The sequence below is a fragment of the Urocitellus parryii genome, chromosome 5 (assembly GCF_045843805.1).
Source record: "Urocitellus parryii isolate mUroPar1 chromosome 5, mUroPar1.hap1, whole genome shotgun sequence".
NCBI lineage: Eukaryota > Metazoa > Chordata > Mammalia > Rodentia > Sciuridae > Urocitellus > Urocitellus parryii.
The window spans coordinates 17,784,710-17,808,025 of NC_135535.1; the positions used below are offsets into that span (position 1 = coordinate 17,784,710).

General features: G+C 44.4%; 1 protein-coding gene across 1 annotated transcript in view; it reads right to left on the minus strand.

Moving 5' to 3' along the window:
* Window positions 1-23,316, minus strand: part of Stab2 (stabilin 2) — a 154,639-nt gene that overhangs the window by 70,184 nt on the left and 61,139 nt on the right. The window contains exons 23-31 of the mRNA XM_026398214.2: window positions 21,508-21,688; window positions 19,487-19,580; window positions 17,950-18,108; window positions 14,102-14,197; window positions 12,899-12,994; window positions 10,440-10,487; window positions 8,745-8,881; window positions 8,193-8,307; window positions 2,328-2,405 (exon numbers count right to left, since the gene is read on the minus strand). Coding sequence (XP_026253999.2) covers window positions 2,328-2,405; window positions 8,193-8,307; window positions 8,745-8,881; window positions 10,440-10,487; window positions 12,899-12,994; window positions 14,102-14,197; window positions 17,950-18,108; window positions 19,487-19,580; window positions 21,508-21,688 — 1,004 coding nt within the window. The remainder of the gene's footprint in view (window positions 1-2,327; window positions 2,406-8,192; window positions 8,308-8,744; window positions 8,882-10,439; window positions 10,488-12,898; window positions 12,995-14,101; window positions 14,198-17,949; window positions 18,109-19,486; window positions 19,581-21,507; window positions 21,689-23,316) is intronic.

Genomic DNA, 23,316 nt, shown 5'->3' on the forward strand with positions numbered 1-23,316 from the left:
AACATCCGTCAGCAAGCCCACAGATAAGACAACGTGCAGAGAGTGGCAGCAGCTCCCTTGGTTAAGGTCTCCACCTCTCCCTAGTGCCTTCCCCCTACTCATTTCCTCACCCGTCTGGTCCATACAGGCTTTTGCATGTGTGAAGTTGGTATGGTCGACCTTCTGGGCAAGAAGACAATTTCCATCTTCTCATCCTATCTAGAACCTTCTCAGATGGAAGAACCCACCACTGGAATGTTTCTCTCATCCTGTTTCAGCCAAATGAATGCCTACCATGAGCCAGGCACGGATAGACAAATGTGACTGAGGCCTGTGTCCTGCCCTCGGGGAACCGACATCCATATTACTGGAGTCTGCTTGATCCACTCTGCTGCCATATTTGAAAATCAAGTTGATTGGAGCGCAGCCATGCACATTTGTGGACACGTTGTCTAAGACTGATTTTGCGTGACAATGGTAGAATTGAATGGTTGTGACAGAGACCAAATGAGCTGCAAAGTCGAATAGTCACAATCTGGATATTTACAGAGGAAGTTGCCAGTCTGTGGGTCACAGGAAAATAGGACACTTCTGAGTTTTTGGAGCTCCAGGGGGAGGAAGGACTTGAGTTGATTAGATGGGAAGTGACAGGTTTGAGAGCTATGAGACAACGGTGTGATAGCCTTGGTTTCTATGTCCATGTCACATAATTATACGTGATTAAGAAGGCCATTGTAATTTTTAAAAGAGGCACCCCTTTCTCCAGAACTCTAAATGGGCACAAATCATAGCAAGTGCTGTGGGCTGGAGTTTGAACTCCACTCCACCCTTTGGCTAGGCCCCTTTGTTCAGGGCACAATCTGCACTACCGTACATGGCAGTTCTGACAAAGGTGCTCTTGATGCCAGAGGACAGATACTGCAGGAGCCCAGTAGGGTTCAGTGCAACCAGAGGCTAAGGAGAGAACTGGGCAGGACATGCAGAGAAGCCTCCGGAAGGGATAAGCCATCACTAGAGGGGTTCATGACCTGCTTCATAAGAAATAATTATCAACATGAGAAAATGGCTAGCTAGCCAAATACATACTACTAAAGCTCCCAGGGAATTTCAGAGGAAGAAGAAGGGGATGAAATTAGTATTTATTGATGGTCTACTCGGCAGCAGGCATAAAGATAGACAGTTATTCAATCCTCATGTGGAAGAAAAACAAGGCTCAGAGAAGTTATGTGATTTGCCCAAGGTCACACAACTACATCTCCAAGCCCAGACTCCGTATGACTTTAGAATTTATCCTCTTGGCACTTTTCAATTTATCCTCAATAATTTGGGCTGCTTGGATTAGGGAGTCCTCCCAAGAGGGGGTGGGATGTGGACTGGCCCCATGATCATAGGGTCAGTGTAGGAGATGATTTGGAGTGCCACTCTACTAAGGAAGGTTGTATCCATTCAAAAAAAGCAGAAATGGACAAAAGATAATTTGATGTTTTTAAAAGTCATTTCAGTATTTTGGAAAGCCAGGAGTGGACAAGAGAAGCACCCCTGTTAGGTGATGTTGCTTTGTATCACGTGAAGTCCCAGTTTCCTGCCAGTAGTGAATCACATGCTTAAAATGTGCTTCTTAAGGCCTCTCGGGAACTCAGGAGGCTGAAAGATCTTTGCAAAATTGTAGACCCAGGATTCTAACAAATACCCTTTCTCTTCTGAACAGGAACAGTGGACTTTTTCAACAGCTTCAAATAAAAAAGTGAGTATATAATTGCCAAGTGAGAATGATTTTAGTTAAAATGCCATGAGTTAATTGTCCCTCCTCATCTTCTTCCTTCTGAAAGTGTGTTCCCAGTGTAACCTGCGTTCTTTCAGTTTGAATGAAGATCCTAATATAGTAACGGAAAATGATAGGGTAGCTCACAACTCCGTTTCCTATTTTTTCTATCTCATACCTTTGAAAGCTGTTGAATTGAGACTTAGCAGAAAATGAAAATCTAATCATACTTTTTCTACCGCTTTTTATTTTTTCCCTTAGAACCTTCTGGATCACACCCCTGGCCTCCTCTCCCAGTTCTCAATTATGAGCCTTCCGATGCTAGGAGGCTCACAGGCCTGTTACCACCTTTCTGTACTCAGGAAAGAGGATATTTGTGGCTGCATTTGACAGAGGGCTTATGGTGGAGCACAGGCTGGGGAAAGGGTGGCTGAGACTGACTCTAAATGCCTTTAAGATAAAGCACAAGACAGGTTACTTTTATAATAAGGCCGAGCATGTTTAATTTCCCCAAAATGATACCATACAGAAGGACAGATGACAAAGAGGGGGGGACGCTGAGTGTGTACAGAGCGGAAGCCCTCACCTTGCTGATGATGTGTATCACTCCATTGGTGGCCGCATTGTCCCCATCAACGATGGACGCTCCTTCAATGGTGATATTCTGCAAATGTAAACCCCAGTGGGGAGGTGAGTGTTTACACAGCCAACCTCAGGATTGAACTATGTGTCATCCTTGGAGAAAAGGAGGACAGTAAAACGCCTGGTCCCTGATGTGCCTCTTGCCATTCCCAACTCCTGGCTTTGGGACAGGGAACAATATCAGCGAGTCTGGGTGAGAACGTGCAGATGAACATTGTCTTCAAGGACATGGGCTTTCTCTGGTGCACACTGGAAACCAGGACAAGTTAGGGTTATGTGTAGGAAGCTACTTTCTTGCATGCTGGCTTGAGACTGTGATCATCCGGCAGACAAAGCAAGATAAGAAGCTGCTGCTTCTGAACCCAACCTGTAAAGTCCCTCCCTGTGGTAACTGGTGCAGATCAGAGCACCTCAGAGAGAGACCTCATCTAGCTGGCCTCCCCTGGACAAAGCCTCGTGGGGAGGTGCACCTGCCCAGCCTGTCACCACTGGATCTTCCCGTAAGCATTTCTCCATAAACCTTGTCTTACATCTCATCTCTGTGGGTCTTCTTTGGTCTCTTGGCAACCTGTTCCACTGTCCTCTTAAAACTGGACAGAGGATGGTACAAATTATCTCTGGGTTTCACACTCCTAGAGCAGCGGTAACCTTTATACTTTACACCCAGAGTAAGAAATACCTTTGAATTGTGACTTATTAGACGTCACACACACATGAAACGAAGGGGCATTTTCCCTTACTATGCAGGAGTTCACTGTTATCAATTCTATTTCATTCTATTCTATTTCACTAAAAAAAAAAAAAAAAAAAGAGGCTGGGTGAGGTTACCTTCATGATAAGGTGACCCCACAGTTTGAAAAAAAAAATGCAGACAATATTGTGGTTAAGTGTGTTCCCTAACCCCACAATTCATGCCCTGAGGCCCTAACCTCCAGGACCTCAGATTGTGATCTTATTTAAATAAGTAGGGTACTTAGGGCACACTCCAGTTAAAATTAAGCCTTTATAGTGGGCCCTAATCCAATACGACAGGTGTCCTTATATATAGGGGGAGTTTGCACGGAGACAGCTACCCAGGGAGACGCCATGTGATCAATCAGCATGACAGCTCCCAGCCCAGGATGGGGGCCTTTAGCCATGCCTTCCCTCCCAGCCTCAGAAGGACCCTACTCTGCCAACACCTTCATGTTGGACTCCAGCCATCAGAACCACAAGACAGTACATTTCTGTTGCTATAACAGCCCCAGAAATTGATACAGACAGAAATTGAATTTTCTGGTCAGAGTCTAACCACTTTTTAGGACTATCAATTATTTAAAAGTGTGGCTGCCCAGCCAGCCACCAGCCAGGTAGAGCAACTAAGCTCCACCCTCTTCTTCTCCTCCTCGTGATCTCCCTCCCTCTTTGGTACTGGTTCTGGGAACAGAACCCAGAGAACTTAATCACTGAGCCACACTTCCAGCCCTTTTTAATATTTTATTTAGTGACAGGTTCTCACTGAGTTGCTTAGGGCCTCGCTAAGTTGCTGAGGCTGGCTTTGAACTTGTGATTCTCCTTCCTCAGCCTTCCAGCTGCTAAGATTACAGGCATGCGCCACCACACCTGGTCATCGTGACCCTTTATTTGAAATTCCTCCTGGGAGCCCTGGGTGACGGAGACTTTTCTCACTTTTGGCAGCGCCCAAGTTCCCTGAGCAGTGGCCACTGTGCACATCTCTCTTGGTTAAAGGAGATATTTATATCAGACATAGGAATGAACTCGTTAACAACATGTCTTTGGAAGAACTAACACCAATCCTCCTCAGTTATCCCATGTATTAGAAAAAGAGGGAACCCATCCAAACTCACTCTATGAAGCTAGTATCACCCTGATACCAAAATCAGACAAAGACACATCAAGGCAAGAAAATTTCATTCCAATATCCCTGATGAACATAGATGCAAAAAATCTTAATAAACTCCTGGAAAATCACATACAAAAACATATTAAAAAGATAGTGCACTATGGTCAAATGGAGTTCATCCCAGAGAAAAAAGTTGGTTCAATATACAGAAATCAATAAATATAATTCATCACATCAATATACTTAAAGACAAGACTCATATGATCATCTCAATAGATGCAGAAAAAGCATTTGACAAAATACAGCACCCTTTCATGTCAAAACACTAGAAAAACTAGGGACAGTAGGAACACACCTAGCATTGTAAAAGCTATCTATGCTAAGCCCAAGGCCAACATCATTCTAAATGGAGAAAAATTGGAAGCATTCTCTCTAAAAACTGGAACAAGACAGGGATGTCCTCTTTTACCACTTCTATTTAACATATTCCTAGAAATGCTAGCCAGAGAAATTAGGCAAAAGAAAGAAATTAAAGGGATACAAATAGGAAAAGAAGATCTCAAACTATCACTATTTGCTGATGACATGATTCTATATTTAGAAGATCCAAAAACTCCACTGGAAGACTTCTAGAACTTATAAGTGAATTCAGCAAAACAGCAGGATATAAAATTAACACCCATAAATCAATTGCATTCCTATACATCAGTGATGAATAAACTGAAAAAGAAATTAAGAAAACTATTCTATTCACAATAGTCTAAAAAAAGTTTTGGGAATCAGTGTAACAACAAAAGAGATAAAAGACCTCTACAATGAAAACTATAAAACTCTAAAGAAAGAAATTGAAAAAGATCTTAGAAGATGGAAAGATCTCCCCTGTTCTTGGGTAGGCAGAATTAATATTGTCAAAATGGCCAAACTATCAAAAGTGTTATACAGATTAAATGCAATTCCTACTAAAATTCCAATTCTAATTCATAAAACTAGAAAAATCAATCATGAAATTCATTTGGAAAAACAAAAGACCCAATATAGCTAAAACAATCCCTAGCAAGAAAAGTTAAGCAGGAAGCATCATAATACCAGACCTTAAACTATTCTACAGAGTCATAGTCACAAAAACAGCATGGTATTGGAACAAAAACAGACATGTAGACCAATGGTACAGAATAGAGGACACAGAGACAAACCTGCATAAATATAATTATCTCATACTAGACAAAGGTGTCCAAAACTTTCACTAGAGAAAAGATAGCCTCTTCAACAAATAGTGCTGGGAAAACTGGAAATCCATATTTAGCAAAATGAAACTAAACCCCTATCTCTCATCTCACCCTGCATAAAAATCAACTCAAAGTGGATTAAGGACTTAAGCACTAGAACAGAGACCCTGTGCCTAACAGAAGAAAAAGTAGGCCCAAATCTTCACCATGTCAGCTTAGGAACTGACTGACTTGACAAGACTTATAAAGCACAAGAAGTAAAATCAGGAATCAATAAATGGGATGGATTCAAACTGAAAAGCTTCTTCTCAACAAAGTAACAATTAAGAATGTGAAGAGAGAGCCTACAGAATGGGAGAAAATATGTGTCACATGCATCTCAGATAAAGCATTAATCTCCAGGATATATAAAGAATTCAAAACACTTGACACCAAACAAAACAAAACAAAACAAAAAAACAAAACCCCAAATAACCCAATCAATATATGGGCTAAGGAACTGAACAGACACTTCACAGAAGAAGAAATACAACCAATCAACAAATATATATAAAAAAGTTCAACATCTTTAGCAATTAGAGAAATACAAATTAAAACTACATTAGATTTCACCTCACTCCAGTTAGAATGGCAATTATCAAGAATATAACTAACAATAAATGTTGGCGAGTATGTGGGGGAAAAGGTACACTCATATATCGTTGGTGGGACTGCAAATTGGTGCAACCACTCTGGAAGGCAGCATGGAGATTCCTCAGAAAACATGGAGTGTACAACCATTGATCTCGTTATCCCACTCCTTGGCATATACCCAAAGGACTTAAAATCAGCAATACTTCTGTGACCCAGCCACATCAATGTTTATAGCAACTCAATTCACAATAGCTAAGCTATGGAACCTGCCTAGATGCCCTTCAACAGATGAATGGATTAAAAAATGTGGTACATAAACCCATGGAATATTACTCAGCCATTAAAAGAATGAAATTATGACATTTGCTGGTAAATGGATGAAACTGGAGACTACCATGCTAAGTGAAATAAGCCAAGCCCCCAAAACCAAAGGCTGAATGTTCTCTCTGATATGCATAGCTGACTCACAATAGGTGGGGAGAGGGGAGGGAGGAGGGAGGTTCACTGGATTGGACAGGGCAGTTGGGGTGGGGGGGTGGGGGGGAGAGGGATGGAAATGGGAAAGACAGTAGAATGAATTGGACACAACTTCCCATGTTCACATGTGAAGACACAGAGTAACTCCACATCACATACAACCACAGAAATGGGAAGTTATACTCCCTGTACGAATACATATACAGGGAGAAAAAACAAGCAAACAAACGAAACAACAAAAAGAAACAAACCAAAAAAATGTGTCTTTGACATTTAGCCTGTCTAGGTCAGGGGCCTTGATGGATTTTGAATCTCTAGATCCTGGGGCCTGGGACATGCCTGCCCAGGGTGGATGTTCAGTTAATGTTGCTAAGAGAATCAATGAATTAAAACACCAACACATCAGCATGACTGCAGTAATCATTTCATAATGCATGTGTACATGAAAACATCATGCTGTACACTTTAAATACATACAATTTTTTAAAATTTATCTTCTAGTTGATAGATAATTGTATACACTGTGGGTCACAGTGTGATATTTTAGTGCATGTATACATTGGGTAATGATCAATTCCGTATACTTAGGGTACCCATCACCTTAATAATTTATTTCTTTGTTATGAGAATGTTCAAAAGCCTCTCTTCTAGCTATTTGATTTATGTGCTTCAATATTATCCAGGGTAGCAGTTCACTGGAACTTATTCCTCCAGCCCAGCTGTGGCTTTGCTCCTCCTATTTTTATTTTAAAAACTCAGAAAATAACACGAGCATCACTGGAATGATCAGAACAAGACACACAAAAATATCCACAGGACCATACGTAGGTGTTGTCTGCTTTATAAAATGAACAATCTGCTGAGCCCCACACGTTTAGGTGAGCTGAACTGGTCCTTGCAAGAGTGCTTGCTGCTGGGCAGGAGGCAGGGACACTCCACAGCAGGGATTCTCAGGCGGTTTTGACTGTGGCCGTGATGCCCTGTGTAGCAGTTGTCGCTGGCAGACCCTCGTCTTGTCTGTACAATTTATGGAAAGAGCTTTAAAACACTTGTCACTTGCAGCCAGGTAACCAGGTTTCCTCCTGGGATTTGAAATCAGAGTCCTGGACACTCTCTAGGATGCTGGACGATGAGCTTCCCAGGGGCTGGGCTCTCCCTTGGGTGCTGCCTGACCTCCAGCACTGAGATCCAGGCCTGTGCATAGTAGGGGCTCAGTAGGTACTGTTGCAGGCCTCTCACTTCCTGTAAAGTTTTAGTGATCTGTGCTGACCCCGTTAGTAAATTACTAATAACCAGTTCTTAGTTAACCAGATGCAAAAAAAAGCAGTTGGAATTGCATATCCTTCATCCTCTCTGTATTCATCTATGTCTGTCAGGAGGAGCCTTGTGACCAATCAATAGGAACATGGCCACATTTCATAGGATAGCTGCTCTGTGTATGTGCTTGTGTGTGTGTGCACGCGCGTGCATGCATGTGCACTCACATAAATGTATGTGCTGATTGTTGCAGCGGGGTAATGTCCACCCGGGCCTCCATTTTTACATATACTTGGAAATTTCCATATCACAAAAATTTAAAAGTACAATATGAACACAGATGCTATGCTTCAATTAAACAGAGCTCTCTTACCCCATCCACATTCTCCAGGTGAAGGAAGTTGCCCTGCAAAGATGTTGCCAGCATGTCAGAAGATGACAGGTTCTGCAGATCTGCCACTCCATATGTGCCTAGGAGCGTGTGGTATCTAAAACAACAGAACATAGTGTTAGAATGAAATATCCAGGTGCAAGGTGCTGTCACTGAGGAGTCAGGAGAATAAGCTCTGGAGCCAGATGGCCATATTCAAATTTCAAGTTCCCTATGCAGATATCAGTCTTGGCTTGAGTTAGTTACTTAACCACCCAGTGCCTCAGTTTCCACATCTGTAAAATAAGAATAATTATCACACCCATTTCTTAGGGTTGTTGCTGGGGGTGGCTGAAATGAAAGTCTTATGCAAAGCAGAACAGTGCGTCGCACAGAGCTGCCTGTCAATCATGCCAGCTTACTGACCTAGGGTGGAGGGCATGGAGGAAGCTCAGTTGAAGGATGTGAAGGACCATGTGGCTTCCCTACATCAATCTTCTATGTTCCCACGGATGCCCGTCAGAGGTCATGGTGAATAAAATAAAGAGCACTCACTTTATCAAGGCTGGAATGTGGCTCTGGGACAACCAGAAGGTTTTCTCGTCTTGGTCCATGTTCTCGATAGCTTGCTGGGAGGGCACAAGGACAGTGAGGTTCGAGGTGGTGGACAGCATGAGCCGTAGAGAAGCATTCTGAGTCGTGCCAGGAAAAAAAGAGACCCATGTTAGGGGACTAATGGAGTACTTGAATACTGGAATACCTGGCAGAGGTGACAATGTTGCATGTGATGTAATTCCAGGGATACTGGCCAGGTCCTCCTAGGTCCATCTCCAAATCCATCCTAACCACTAGCTGATGACTCATATTCTCTTTTGAGACTCATTCTATTGTCTTATCAAAACCCAAGTTTTCCTGGTCAGGTCACACTTTGAGTCGATATAGGTACTTTGCACTATAGTCTAAATAAAGAGCCAGAGAAATAGTCCTGATAGAACTAACTCTCTCTCTCTCTCTCTCTCTGTGTGTGTATACACAGACATATAAAAAAAAACATGAGAATTCTGGAAAATCTTTCCAGTGAGAATGGTGGGGAGGTTATAGGAACAGTTTCAACATAGAAGAGAATGGAAACCTGAAATTGATCGTCACCGTCATCTAGTTCTTGCTAGAGAGCCAGCTTGAAGCAGTGGCATGGTTATGCATAACATCTGGATCTCTGGGGTGGGGAGGGGGAAGACCACTTTGGTTTGTAGCATTTGCTGACTTCTCAGGTGTAAATACTCCCATCGGGGCTGATTACAAGCAACCAATGTGACAGCATTGAAAGTGGAGTTGTAAAAAGATGTGCAGTCAGCTCTTGTGAGCTAGTCAGAGTGGGATAAGGCACAGCACGGGGCAGGTGTGTGCACATGGTTGGCCGCATGGGTGACGGATCTAGGTGGAAATCAGTGTGCTCAGAAGAGGGCTCTTAATCTCTTGCCCATAGGGGGAGGGCGATTGGAGCAGCTCTGTACAGAAATGACAGGGAGCTGTCCCAGAGTGGGTGCTGACCAGGCGAGACCCATCTTGCTTGTGCTAATTGAAAGGGATTAAACCATTGATCACGATGGCTGGCTGGAACAGCCACCTAGGTGCATTCAGAGGGAACAGAGATTCAGATAGCTGGTTAGGGTGGGACTGGATTCATTATTATGATACTTTCCAGGGGTGAAGGACAAGCTCTTCTGGGCATGTTGAGCTGAGAGCTAATCACATATGAAATATCCCTGGTTGCAGCTATCCAAATCTAACTTGGTGACCTACAACATGAATGATATTAATTTTTTAAAAAATATCTATCTGATGAACAAGTTTATTCATATATATTTGAATTGGTTGAAAGGTTGACCACCCCAGCTTACCATAGACCATAAGTTCCCAGCCCCGGCTATATGCCAGTGTCACTTGGGCAGCTTTGAAAATATACTGATGCCCAGGGAAAGACTCTGACCTAGCAGATCAGAGTCTTGGCGGGGTGGCCGGGGGCGGGGGTTCCAAGAAAGGGTGTATATATATGTGTGTGTGTGTGTGTGTGTGTGTGTGTAAAAATGTGTTCCCTGTGACTCTTAAGCACAGTCAGGGTTGAGAACCACTGTTCAGGACAAACCCCCTCCCTCCTTATCAGCTGCATTTTCAATTTTCTATCATATACATTTCAGATTTCTAAAATCACATAGGTTGCCAATACTAGATTGCAAGGAGGGTACTCACATTTATCCATTGGTTAAATATAGCTGCTTCCGAGAGGAATGACAATTCCTTATTCATTGCAGGCAAGGGGGTGCGGGAGAGAGGAGAGAGAACACAAGAGAAGAAACAATGAGAAGCATTTCTGGGCAGCCTGTACTTGGCCCTCGAGGGCTGGGCGTGTTTTCTGGGCCACCTCCCTGACGCTGACATGGATGGGTGCCCAAGCTAGCTGAATTTCCATGTGGCCAGAGCTTCACCTTCACACTTAGGGGGTTTGATCATCCTCCAGATTGAAGTAAAAAATTAATTCCAGAAACTCCAAGTAAAGCAACAACCTGAATTTAGAACATGGCCACGTAGACCCTAAGGGCGGACCACAAAGCTAAGCAAACAGGCCCTTTCAGAGCCTATGCTGAGGGGTGGTGTGAAGCATGGATTCAAACCATGTGCATGTTCTTTCGATTCAGCCATTTCCTAGTTCCCTGGGTAAGGTATTTAATGCACCTCAATTTTTTTTCTCATCTGTAAAATGGGGATAATAAAAGTTCCAACTCATAAGGTTGGTGTGAGAACTAGAGGCATTAATGTTTCTAAAGGGCTTAGAATGGAGGCTGGCATGCAGTCAATTCTCATTACTACGCACTGAGGAATTTGTTAACTGATGGAGCCACCACCAGAGCGCTGGGATGGAATGCAGAAAGGAAGCAGGATAGGGAGGGCGGAGGTGGGGTCTGCCCTTCTGTAGCTTGCATTTGTTTGGAGGAAGAAAAGACTTGAAAAGATAACCAACACTGCTGGTTGTGAATAACAACAACAACAACTACAACAACTCCAGACTTTGCTTTAAAAAAGACAGGGCTCAATTCTTGGGTTTTCGATTTATCAGCTGTGTGATCTTGGGAAAGCCACTTACTCTCTCTGAGAACACAAGTGTCTTATCTGAAACCTGAACCTGACAAGGCTTTCCTCTGGGGATTAAGACCAACAATAAAAAAAAAAAAAAAAGGAAAAGAAAAAAAAATAGATACCTTAATGTGTATGATGACACTTAAAAAACTAATATCACCGAAGTGCACGAGCAGTATTATATGCCAATTTACATCAGACCATAAATCTCAGAGCTCAATTCCTGTTTGAAGGCAGCTGAGGCTATTCAATAAATTAGTAAATACTTGTTAAAAAGTTTAGAAAGTTAACAAGCATGAGAACTGAGATGCTTGAATCATCCTCTAAAGGGGAAGTTTTGAGGGGGTGGGCCCTGACTACTGGCCCTTATTTTCCACAGAAGGTGAGGGACAAGGTGAGAGTAGAATTTTAGGGTCTTAGGCAATGCGGCCCATGGACAGCACAGAAAAAATGTGGGAGTCTGAGCTCTGTGCCAGGGTGTCTAGTTTGCTCCTTGACCTGATCTGAGTGGGACCAGTCCTGAACAGCATCCTGCCGGTCAGATGCCATGGCATCTCCAGGGACCAGCAGTGGAGCAAGGCTCTCAGTTCAGGAGGCTGACCCTGGGGGGGTTGGTGCGCCCATGGAGAGAGGAGGAAGGGGACCCAAATAGCAATGGGAAGTGATGAGAAAATGTCTCATTCTGACACATATTTTCAAGAAACATGAGTGGCTTAGGAAACAAGATAGAGACCTTCCCTCTGGAGTTTATTTTTCAGTGCTGGAGGAGATGGACCACTGCAGGGACAGTGACGACTTGGTGTGACCCAGGCTGTATGGATAGAACACTCTACATTGGCAGTTAAGTGTCTCTGCACTTAGATGGCCACTGACCGCAGGCAAGTTTGCTTAGCCTCTCAGTTTCCTCACCTGTAAGATGGGCACTAATAGCATCAGATTATTGTTGAGGGTTGTTGTGAGGTTTAAATGAAATACTGTGGCACGTTTATAACTTAGTAAAATGCCTGATACAAAGGTGTTCACACCCATGCACCCACACACGTGCACACACACACACACACACACATTCACACACACACACACTCACACACACACTCACATGCACAGTTCTGACAGCGGTAAGCCCAGGGTGCTCTGGGAACCTGTGGGAGAGACTCCGTGTAGGCAGGACAGACCAGGCAGCTTAGCAAGGCCAGTCAGTCATTCATTTGGGATGTGGGAAGAAGAGACAAATTAGCAAGAAAGAGGAGTCAGGACTACTTGGCATCCAGAAGGTGCCAAATAAAAGTTAACTCCCTGCTGCTCATGAAAAATGCCACAGAGCCTGCATGGCTTCTGTGAGAAGCACCTTGCCTCATATAAAGTCTCCTGGAGCAAAGAATGTGTAGATAGAGCATGTTCAAGGCGAGCTCTTAAGAGGTTTATTTGCCCTGTGTTGTGTTTCTTTTGTGGTGTGGGGGATGGAACCCGGGGCCTCACACATGTGAGGCAAGAGCTCTGTCACTGAACTACATCCCCAGCCCTCCTTAGGGTTTGTCTTCATTCCGTACTTGAGTCCCTCACCGATGACTTACCATGGCTGCATTTCCATAGCACAGGAGGCCATCTCCTTCATAACCCTCTTGACAAACACAGCTCCAGACACCAGCAGAAGCAAACTGACAGGTTGCCTGATGAAACCAAGGTGAAGGACATGTGTTGTTTTCCTAGCTGAAGGTTAGACCTGAATTACGTCAGTGAGACAACGTGTCCCGTCTATGGTGAGATGCACACATGTGGGCTGAAAGAGGGTGGGAGGGACCCACAGACCCTTCAGTGTTGCGGGGGAAGGGCTCCTGTCTGCATGGCAGGTACAGCTCTTATTTAACCACATTGAAATCCTTTCTTTTCAGAATGGAATGATGGCATTTGCTGGTAAATAGATAGAACTGGAGGGCATCGTGTTAAGCGAAATAAGCCAGACCCAGCAAGTCAAGGCTTGAAGGTTTTCTCTTATATGTGGAAACTAGAGCAAAATAAGGGAGGGAAAAAAAGAGGAATTCCATGAAAATAGAGGGGAGATCTATGGAAAGAGGAAGGGTATTGAGGGGAAGGGGAGAGGGTGGAGAAAGGGAGGAATTGAGGAATAAAATTGACCAAATGATGCTATGTACCTGTGTGAATATATCATAGTGATTTCCACGTATATGTATATCTACAAAAGCACCAATTAAAAATGATACTTAAATAGAGGAAGACCAGTAGAATAAGGAAGGGATTGAGGGGAGGGAGAAGGGGAGGAAAAAGGAAGTACTGAGTCCTGAAGTGGAACAAATTATACTCCATGCATCTATAATTATGACAGAATGAACCTCACCATTATGTATAACTATCATGCACCAATGAAGACATTTTTAAAAATAAATTCTTTCTTTTCTTCCCTGCCAGATTTAGAAAATGAAAAATACAAGGCACAGTTAAATTCCAGTTTCAGATGAATGATGAATAAGTTTTAGTACAAGCTTTCCTTATGCATTAAAAATCTTGGCTCTACTTTTGCTGAAAACTTATTCTTTGTGTATCAGAGATTCAAATCCAGCCGGGTGTCCTGAATTTCATTTGGCAACCCTACATCCGTTTTTCCAAACTTTGAAATGGAGTGAAAATTGCAATAACTGTTCATATCCTGCTTAGGGGCTCCCTTTAGGAGTACGAGGGTTTCTGATAAGAAATAACCTAGTTTCTTTCTTTCTCAAGCTCTTTTTTTTAAAGTAATGACAAAAAGTCAAGTAACTCACCAGAGGATGACATTTCCCAGTTTGTTCCAAGCATGAAATTATTGGTTCACAGTCAATCCCATTTCCTCGAAATCCTTTCTTGCACTCACATTCATTCTACAATTCCAAAAGACATAGTTAAAGGGGATTGTTGAAAGCAAGTGGTTTCCAAGGCTTGCCTTCCCGAGTCACTGAAAAATAAATGAAGGAAACCACCCTTGCTCGGTCCTCTTACAGAATACTGATGATGTCTTTTATTTGATATCAGATTTTAGAGCTGTTAGTCTACACGTTCTGCAATAGATTTCCCAGTCAGATGGCTCCCTGGTACTTTCTTTTTGAAAGCTTGACCCTAGAAGGGCCTGTGGAGATAGTCTTGGAGAGAATTTAGAGCCTAATAGCATCACATTGTAAAAGTTGGCCCCAGACCTGGGAGAGAAAGGGCAAGCCATGCGGTGTCAACTTGGTGGAGATTCATGCACAGAGCTATTGTTAGCCTAGAGGACACCTTGTTCAATCTAGAATAGGTCTCCCTCCATAGGAGGTAAATTTGAGTAAGGCAAAGACAACCCACATAGACAACCCACAGGCACCTGGCTCTATAGGTGGGCAGCACCTTCATGCAAATAAAGTGCCCCTTCCTCTGTGAAAGTTTAGTCTCACACTGGGACACAGGATTTGCTGGACAGGGTGCAGGCTGCCTTTCAGCCCCCACTTCCCCACAGACTAGGTACTTTGTGCTGTACAGAAGCTATGCTATATAAGCAGTGGCCCTGATCATGCTATTAAGTACCTTTGATGAAGATGATGGGCCATGTGACAAAATGAGGAAATGCTTGAGTTCAGTATAGATAAGGAATCAGTAAAATTGTGATTACAGAAATTAGAGGAAACTAAAAATAACTCTGCATCCCCCAAAAGACCAGAAAAACCAAACACACCAGCATATCAATGGTAATTGTGGGGACATTGTGAGTGGTCTTAATTTTCCCCTCCTTTTCTATTTTCCAAAATGTTTTCCATCGTCATTCCATGTCTTTGAATTTAAAACACAATTGTAAAAAGGAGCAATTCTTTTAATGGATTAAAAAACCTCCAGGTATTGGGAACTATTAGGGAACCCACAATATATCTAGAGGAAGACAAAGCATAAGTACAAAAAAAAATAAATAAGAAGGGTCCAACCTTAATAAACACTAAACAAGAGATACTAGAAGTTTTGTGGCTTCACTGGCACATGAGGTGCTTATGTGATGGGATTGCTATCATTCAGAGGAGGCAGGATGGGTTGGGAATGTTCTGGAAAGTGAGACATGACTGATCCTTGGTAGAGGGCAAAGAGAGGTGCAGAGGTCATTCAAGCTGAGGGCAAATGTCAGGAGAACTGAACAGAGATGGGACGGTGTGCATGTGTTTGGTGGAAAATTACTTGGGGATTAGTTTCAGAAGCAGATACATGCACCCCAGAGGCAGCACAAGACAACCCTTTAGGCTGAGGAAAGAAGTGAACAGAACTTCCATTTATGAATCGTTATCTTTAAAAGCACAAGTATTATCTGGTATGTGTGCTTTATAAGGTAAGTATGTATATCATATATACAATTATACAGGATACAGAAGCACATGCAGGTTAGTATCTATTTGGTATGACTCAAACTTTTCAAGCCAACTAGTCCTAACTGAGGGAAGTTTTATATGCCATCTATTCTATTTATATAAGGACCAGTGTCCTTATATAAAGAAACCTTATATAAAGAAACCTTCCCTCTCCCCTGCCCCCCACTGAGATGCTTTTTACATTTATCTGTAGAAAGGAAGGTGCAGCGGAGTGGGGATCCATACTGTGGGGGTTGAATTGTGTCCCCTCAACCTCAAGTTCATATGTTGAAGTTCTGACTCCCTTTTTTGAAAATGGGGTTGCTCTTCTGTAATTAGTTAAGATGGGGCCATGCTGGAAAAGACCCGAACCCAATATGACCAGTGTCCTTATATAAAAAGGAGAACTTTGGAGACAGACATGTATCCAGGGAGAACATCACGTGAACATGAAGGTGAAGATCAGGGTGATGTGTCTACAAGCCCAGGGACGAAGAAGATGGCCATCAAGCCACCTGAAGCTAGGGGAGAGGCAAGGGACAGATTCTCCCTCAAGCCGTCAGAAGGAATCAATCCTGATGACAACTGACCTCAGACCTCCAGCCTCCATAAATGTGAGATGATACTCTTGTTGTTCTATGCCACCCTGTGTGTGCTGCTTTGTTACAATAGCTCTAAAAACAAATACAGACATCAAGACATTTTTTTTCTTTGCTTAAGTGCAATTTGGAAATTTGAGTGAGGAGTCTAAAACTAATGCAATCATTAACTAAATGCTCAGCGAAATATAAGACTGCAGTGAGCTCTTCCATTAGGATTCCTGCAGCTATATTTGAAAGCTCATTGACTGCATACCCAGGAGCAGCGGCTGCTGTCAGGGAAAGGAGAAGGATCAGTAGGAAACCAGCTTCCAGACGCTGTGGAACAACCAGACCGTGGGACTCCCTCTGCACAGATCTTGCAGCATTTATCACTTAATTTTTTTTTAATTTTTTTAATCTTTATTTTTTAGTTGAAGGTGGACACACCATATCTTACATTTTTATGTGGTGCTGAGGATCGAACCCAGGGCCTCACACATGCTAAGCGAGCACTCTACCACTGAGCCACAACCCCAGTTCCTATCACTTTATTTTCCCTATGTTTGTCTGTCACCTTGCACCAGACTCTATTTCTCTGGGGCTGGCTGAGAGCCCTGGCCCTGGTAATCTTTTGTCCCCAGCACTGAGCCTATTGGCTGAACCAGAGTAGGCACTGAGAAGCACTGGATCAAAGAGGGAGGGAATTTATTTTGTCAGCCCACATCTGCTCTCTCTCCTGGAAACTGTACTCTGCTTTGACTTTGGGGATATCCTTCCCTTTTTCTTGGTCTATATAATAAAATATTTTTCTGATTCCTCTAGCCAAGGGTGGGAGCACAGGACTTGAATTCAGGCTTGTCTCTACATCCCACAGCCTGGCCACAGAGTGTGATTTCTGGAAATGTCAGATGAGCAGGGTGGTGAACACACTCATTTTGAGGCGGTGAAAGAGAATGAATCTTGGATTTGAGGTGGAATTAACTAGAAAATGTTCTCTGTTCTTCTCAGTGTTGTGATGGTGTAAGTCTGAAGCTGCAGGAGACCATCCCTCACCCAGGAGCCTGAGAAGCAGCAGGGTCAAGGTGTGGCTCCTTCACGCTGCTTGCTGAGCCCTGAATCATGCTGCAGCCACAACTTTGCATGGACTTTATAGTTGTGTGAACCAAAATAGTCCCTTTGCTTTTTAAATCAATTTGAATTGAATTTTATCTTTTCCTCTTTTATAGAATATGCATGGCAAAAGTGATCATTTTAACATTTTTAAGTTTGCAGTTGAGTGACATTGACTACCTTCTTGTTGTACAACCCTTGCAGTAGCCTTCCCTGCCTTGGTCTCCATGAAACGAAGCCAAGTGGAAATTGTCAGTAAGCTGTAGAGCAATCACACATATAAGGTGTGGTCCAGCGTGGTGACTACGAGGGCAGCTCTGGAGCCAATCTCTCTGGGTGCAAATCTCAAATGATTTAATTTTCTAGGTGATGTGATCAAATTAGCCTCCTGGTGCATCAATTCCTTTCAATAAGATGGGATAATAATGAAACCTAGGTCATAGGTTTGTTGTGACCACGCATTCTCACTGCCACACATGATAGAAGAAAGCCACAGTAACTCCTAGCCAAAGTACTTCAGTGGCCAGGAGAAGAAGTCACCGCAGGAAGCCTGCTTCCTCTCTGTTTCCGAGGCCAACCTACCTGCCCAGGGCCTACGTACAAACAGGTTGCGTTGTTGTGGCAGCCGCCTCGGCCCGGCAGCAGGCAGTTGTTGACCTCCACGCAGTCTCTTCCGTTCCCCGTCCAGCCCTGTTGGCACACGCAGGTGTGAGTCCCCGTGCTGGTTTTGATGCACTCTGCCTGCAGGAGAAAGAGATGCAGCAAGACTCTGAACCTCAGCCCAGCCACTCGACTGCAAGAGTCAAGAGGGATCCAGAGGTATGTTCTAGAAACACAAATTCACAAGGAGTGCGGTGGAAATAATTGAGATGCTTATTTGCATGAACATCCATGGAAAGAAGATTTAGAGAACAGAATTGCCTGGAGCTGGCCTGCTAATGGCCACCGCTACTCACGTCCCTGTGTTGTTGATTAAGCCAGTAGTGTTTTCTTTGGTTGGTAGGTGTAAACAATCATCCTGATATGGTCTTTATTTTACAGATGGGGAGATAGGTGTTGCCCAAGGTCACATAGCTACAAAGGGACAGGAATCCAGATCCCTCTCTGACCACTATGCAAACCACCCCCCTGATTTCTGGGGATGACCACAGCAGAGGCTGAAGGACAGGTGGGAGAGGAAAGGCACATAAGTCGTTGAGATGGGCTGTCTGAGGCAGGTGGGTTTGCTCAAGAGGAGCCTGGTGGCTGGGACCAGGCAGTTGGGTCTAGATTTCATCCTCAGAGCCTGGGGGAGTTACTGAAGGGGCTGCAGTCTGGGGAAAAGATCGCATTCACTTTGAGCCACTCTGGTTGTGGGTGGGCCATGTATTGTGAGCAGCAGGAGAGGAAAGGAGGACACCAGTTAAAGAGTGGAGGTGCCTAGGGCTGGGTGGTGGGGACATTCCCAAAGTATTAGTGAAAGCATTGGTGGCTTCTGGCTACAACCTTGAAAACAATTAGGGGAAGTCACTTAATGTCCCCTCTCTCATTTTCTTATTAGTGAAATGGGGATAACAATGCCTACTTCACTGGGTTGGAGCGGGGAGCAAATGAGATCAGGTACATTAAGGTCCCTTATAAGCTGGGAAGTTTAAGTCAAGAGTTATTACTATTGATCTCAATATCGGATTCTCAGGCTAACTTTTGAAGGGTCTAAATCCCTCTGCATATTTGATTTGGGGAGTTAAAGTTCTCAGCAAGCCTATGGCAGCCATCTTTAAAATTCAACCTCAACCACAAGTGCTTTGTGCATAGGAAGGGCAATCAGACACTGCTCGTTTTTTGGGAGGTGGTTGGATTAGACTCAGGACCACTTGACCACTGATCCACATCCCCAGTCCTATTTTGTATTTTATTTAGAGACAGGCCCCCCCCCCCCCCCCCCCCCGGTAGGAGTTGTGTGAGAACTTCACTGTTGCGGAGGCTGGCTTTGAACTTGCAATCCTCCTGCCTTAGCCTCCTGAGCTACTGAGATTACAGGTGTGAGCCACTGCGCCCAGCCAGACACTGCCTTCCGGAATGCATTCCCTCAGGATTTCCTATAAACCTAGGCAGCTTGGAAATGAAGACCAACACTCACGTTGCGGCTGCAGCCTCCTGGGGTTGATCCCACGCAAGGGTCCCTCTCAGAACACTGCACCCCATCCCCTTCATATCCTTCCTTGCAAACACAGCTGCAAAGAAGAATGCACAAAATCAGCCCTGGAGTGAGGAGCACCAGCCACCCAGGACAGGGCCGGTCAGCCAGGGGTGAACCACTGTGGCCAGGCAGGTGGCCAGCTGACTCTCGTGGAGGAAGGCAGGGTGTGAAGGTGGCCAGGGTACTTCTGGGGTCTAGAGTAAGATATACCTGGGTGGGAACCAGGCCCCCCTCCTAAGAGTTGTGTGACCCAGATTTTCTGCTCCTATTGAGCCAGAACTTGCCTCTTTGCAACCCCAGCTCAATGCTAGTTATTCCCTCTGGTCCAACAGAGAACAGCTCTGCTTTCTCTTGTATGTGACAGTTCTTGAAATGTTTGAAAGTGACAGTGAAACTTCTCTTCCCCCATTGGACCCCTCAGATATTTCTTTTTTTTCCAAACAACACTCTCAGGTGCCTCATTCTCTGAGCCGACATAGCTCCCTGACCCATTAATGCTTCGTCTCAAGATGTTCCACACTGACACGTTTTGCAGGCCATTCGTTCATTCATTCATTCAATCAACCAGTCAATATCTATTGACAGCTCCATGGCTCCATGATTCCACCATGTCCTACTGCTGCAGTCTGGCTGGGCACAAATCACGAGCCACTGAAGCAGGAACAAACTTTATTTCTGAACTCCACCAGCACACTCCACACACGCTCCCGGGAACTCCCCCCAAACACCACGGGGCTCCTCCAGGAACCAGCAACCGGAAAATCCCTCCTCCGGCACTTCCCCAACCAATGGGAACTCTCCCGTAATCCCCGCGAGAGCTCAAGCGGAACTCAATGGGAACTCCGCCAGAACTCAAAAGTCATCATCTTAATGGCTCGCTGGTGTCACCTCTCAACCACTACTTCTGGCAAAAATGCCATGTGTCATCCCTACTCGGCTGTGGTCCTCAACATCCTACTGTAACTTACTCAGAGATACTCTCCAAAGTTAACAAAAATATTTCTCCTATATCAAGGTTCCTAGAGGAGCTGTGCACTTTATCTGGCATCCACATGAAGAAATAGTTTGCTCCTTTCCAAGGTGTTTGACCTACGCAAGGCAACATGATACATACAGACAGAGCTCTGTGGGTGACTGAAGAGGTTCCTAGGGTAATTTTGATTATGTGCGATGTTTGCCTTATGCACTGAAGCAGATCCTAAGGCCTCAGGAAGACCTTCTATAGAACAATTGTGGAAAAGGCAAAGTCCAGTCTCTGGCCTCAGGTAGCCTACAGTCTAGTGGGGAAGACAGATCAAAACAAGTAAGCAAATAACTATGAAAATATGAATTAAGAGAAATGGTATAAGAACAGGGCCAGGAATTCCAGACAGCCTCTGCATTCCCCACGATATTTTGGGTGGTGACTGCCTTGGAACCGCGTATCTCCAGACAGAAAAGGTCCCTACGGCATTTCTCATGCCCTGAGCCCAAGGAGGTTTTAGGCAGTATTAAAGAAATAAATGGCAATCCATTGACAAAAGATTCCATTTCATGCCAGATACCTTTAACAGGAGAGCAATTATTAACAGCCTTAGGAAAGGTAAAGGTGCCTTCGAAGGTTGGAATTTGGTAGCAAATCTTCATTGCTTTTCACATGTGTGATCTTAATTACAGTTTGTCACCAGGTGACATCTATAATGGGCTAGCCTCCACCATTGCCCTGTTAAGGAGGTATTAGTATTAATAAGAGAAGTGAGGCTCAGAGAGATTAAGTGACTTGCCCAAGGTCACACACCTGGTATGTTTCAAAGCAGAGAATGCTTCAATTTGAATCCAGCTCAGTCTGACATTCTTCCACAAAAGCCACACATCAGCCGGAGAGAACAAGCTTTTATGCACAAGAATTAGATATGGGCTGTCTCCATCTAACGGTGGCACTGAGACTATGGGTTGTCAGGGGTCTTCCTTCTCAGACCTACCTGGCTGTCCCATTGCTATATTCACAGGTGGCATGGATGTGACAGAACTGCATGTAGGGCCCACAGGCTGATGTCTGCTTGTCACAGAATCTCCCCGCGGAGCCATCTGTGCACGTCCCAGCAAGGCAGGCACCGTCGCTGTCTATCCTGTTGTCGCAGGTTCCGTGGACACACAGACATTCTGAAGAGAAAGGATGGGGACACTCACGGCTTGGAGATGCTCAGCCTGGGGCACCCCAGGGCAGAGCGCCCCTCCTCTGGCCTCCCTCTCCTGTCACAGAGGGGCCTCTCCTGAATGCAGGGAAGCCACCGGCTGCTGTTTCTTAGTGTCTCACTATTTTTCAGGCCACCTGAGCCCGGGGAGCCCAACCGTCCCACCCAGGAAGGAGAACCTGGTCCCCAGGGTATTTTATATGTCCATGTGGGGAGGTGGGGAGGAAGTGGCTTATATTGCTGGGAAAGAGGCCAAGGAACTCCATCTTCAACCCCTCTGTGGTTGGGGAGTTTAGCCAAGAAATTTCTCACCTTCTCCTGAAGACATTCTGGAAAAAATAACAGTGATTTCTCAGGCTGGCAGAGCCCCAGATGGGCTCGAGTGTCACTCTCCATCTCAGAAATCCATGATAACCAGTGGTTAATATTTGGGCCCTGACTTTATCTGAGGCATGGGCCCAGCCTTCTGCATGTACCATGTCATAAACAGTCACCAGCCCCAGGAAGTAAGCACCCTCATAACCCCGTTTTCTAGATGCAGAAACTGAGGCCCAGAGAGGTGAACAAAATCGTTCAGCTTGCCATTAAGTTCCAAGCAGGGACTTGAACCCGGGTGTCCAAAATCTATTTCTATTATATTCACAGGCATTTCTGCATCTCTGCTATCATTTTAAACTTCAGCTGCTTCCTTTGATTTGAGTAGAAGTCTTGACAACTGCAACGAGACCCAGCCATCAGACTGTGGCGCCTGTGCATATGGAAGTGAGAAGGAGGGACATGGAGATTCTCCAAGGAAGTGGCCAAGGATTCAGGACTTTGTCCCAGAAAGAACTGATGGGATAGGAATCAGCAGCCACCACCAGGAAAGGGAAGAAAGATACAAGCAAGGGGCTCTGGAAAACCACAGCTGGATTTAAAACAAAACATTTCTTAAAATGCAAGGAACAAGAGCCCCCTGGGAGGCTGTGGGCAGCCACAGACCAGGGATGAGAGACACTGGAACTGGAAGCCCAGCCCCAGCCCCAGCCCCCACCCCCTGCCCCAAGGCCTCAGACAAATGCCAACATTGAATCTCTTGAATTAATGTCTGTTTTTCATCTTAGAACATAGGAAAAAAATAACCCCACCACAAAATTTGGAAAAAAAGAACAATAAAATAGGATTCAACAGCCCTGACTGTGCTGTGCTCTGGTTTCTGTTGCCTTGAGGGTGTTTGTGAAGATGGTTAAAGTAGGGGGGGAGGGGGAGGTCGTGTGCTTGGTATCTGATGTGTGGGGTCAGTTGTGTTGGCAATGAGTGTGGCTGTGCTTATGGATTACTTCCTGGGTGCAAGCTCTGTGTTAAAATCTCCAAATATGACCTTACTCTATACTCTCAACAGTCAGATTCTGCATCCATGGGTTCAACCACCCTTGGATTAGAAATGTTCTGAAAAAATTTGCATCACTCAGTGAGGCCCTGTCTCTAAATAAAATCCAAGAAAGGACTGGTTCAGTGGTTAAGTGCCCCTGAGTTCAATCCCTGGGACCAAAAAAAAAAAAAAAAAAAAAAAAAAAATTGTATTTATCCTGAATATATACAGACTTTTCTTCTTAT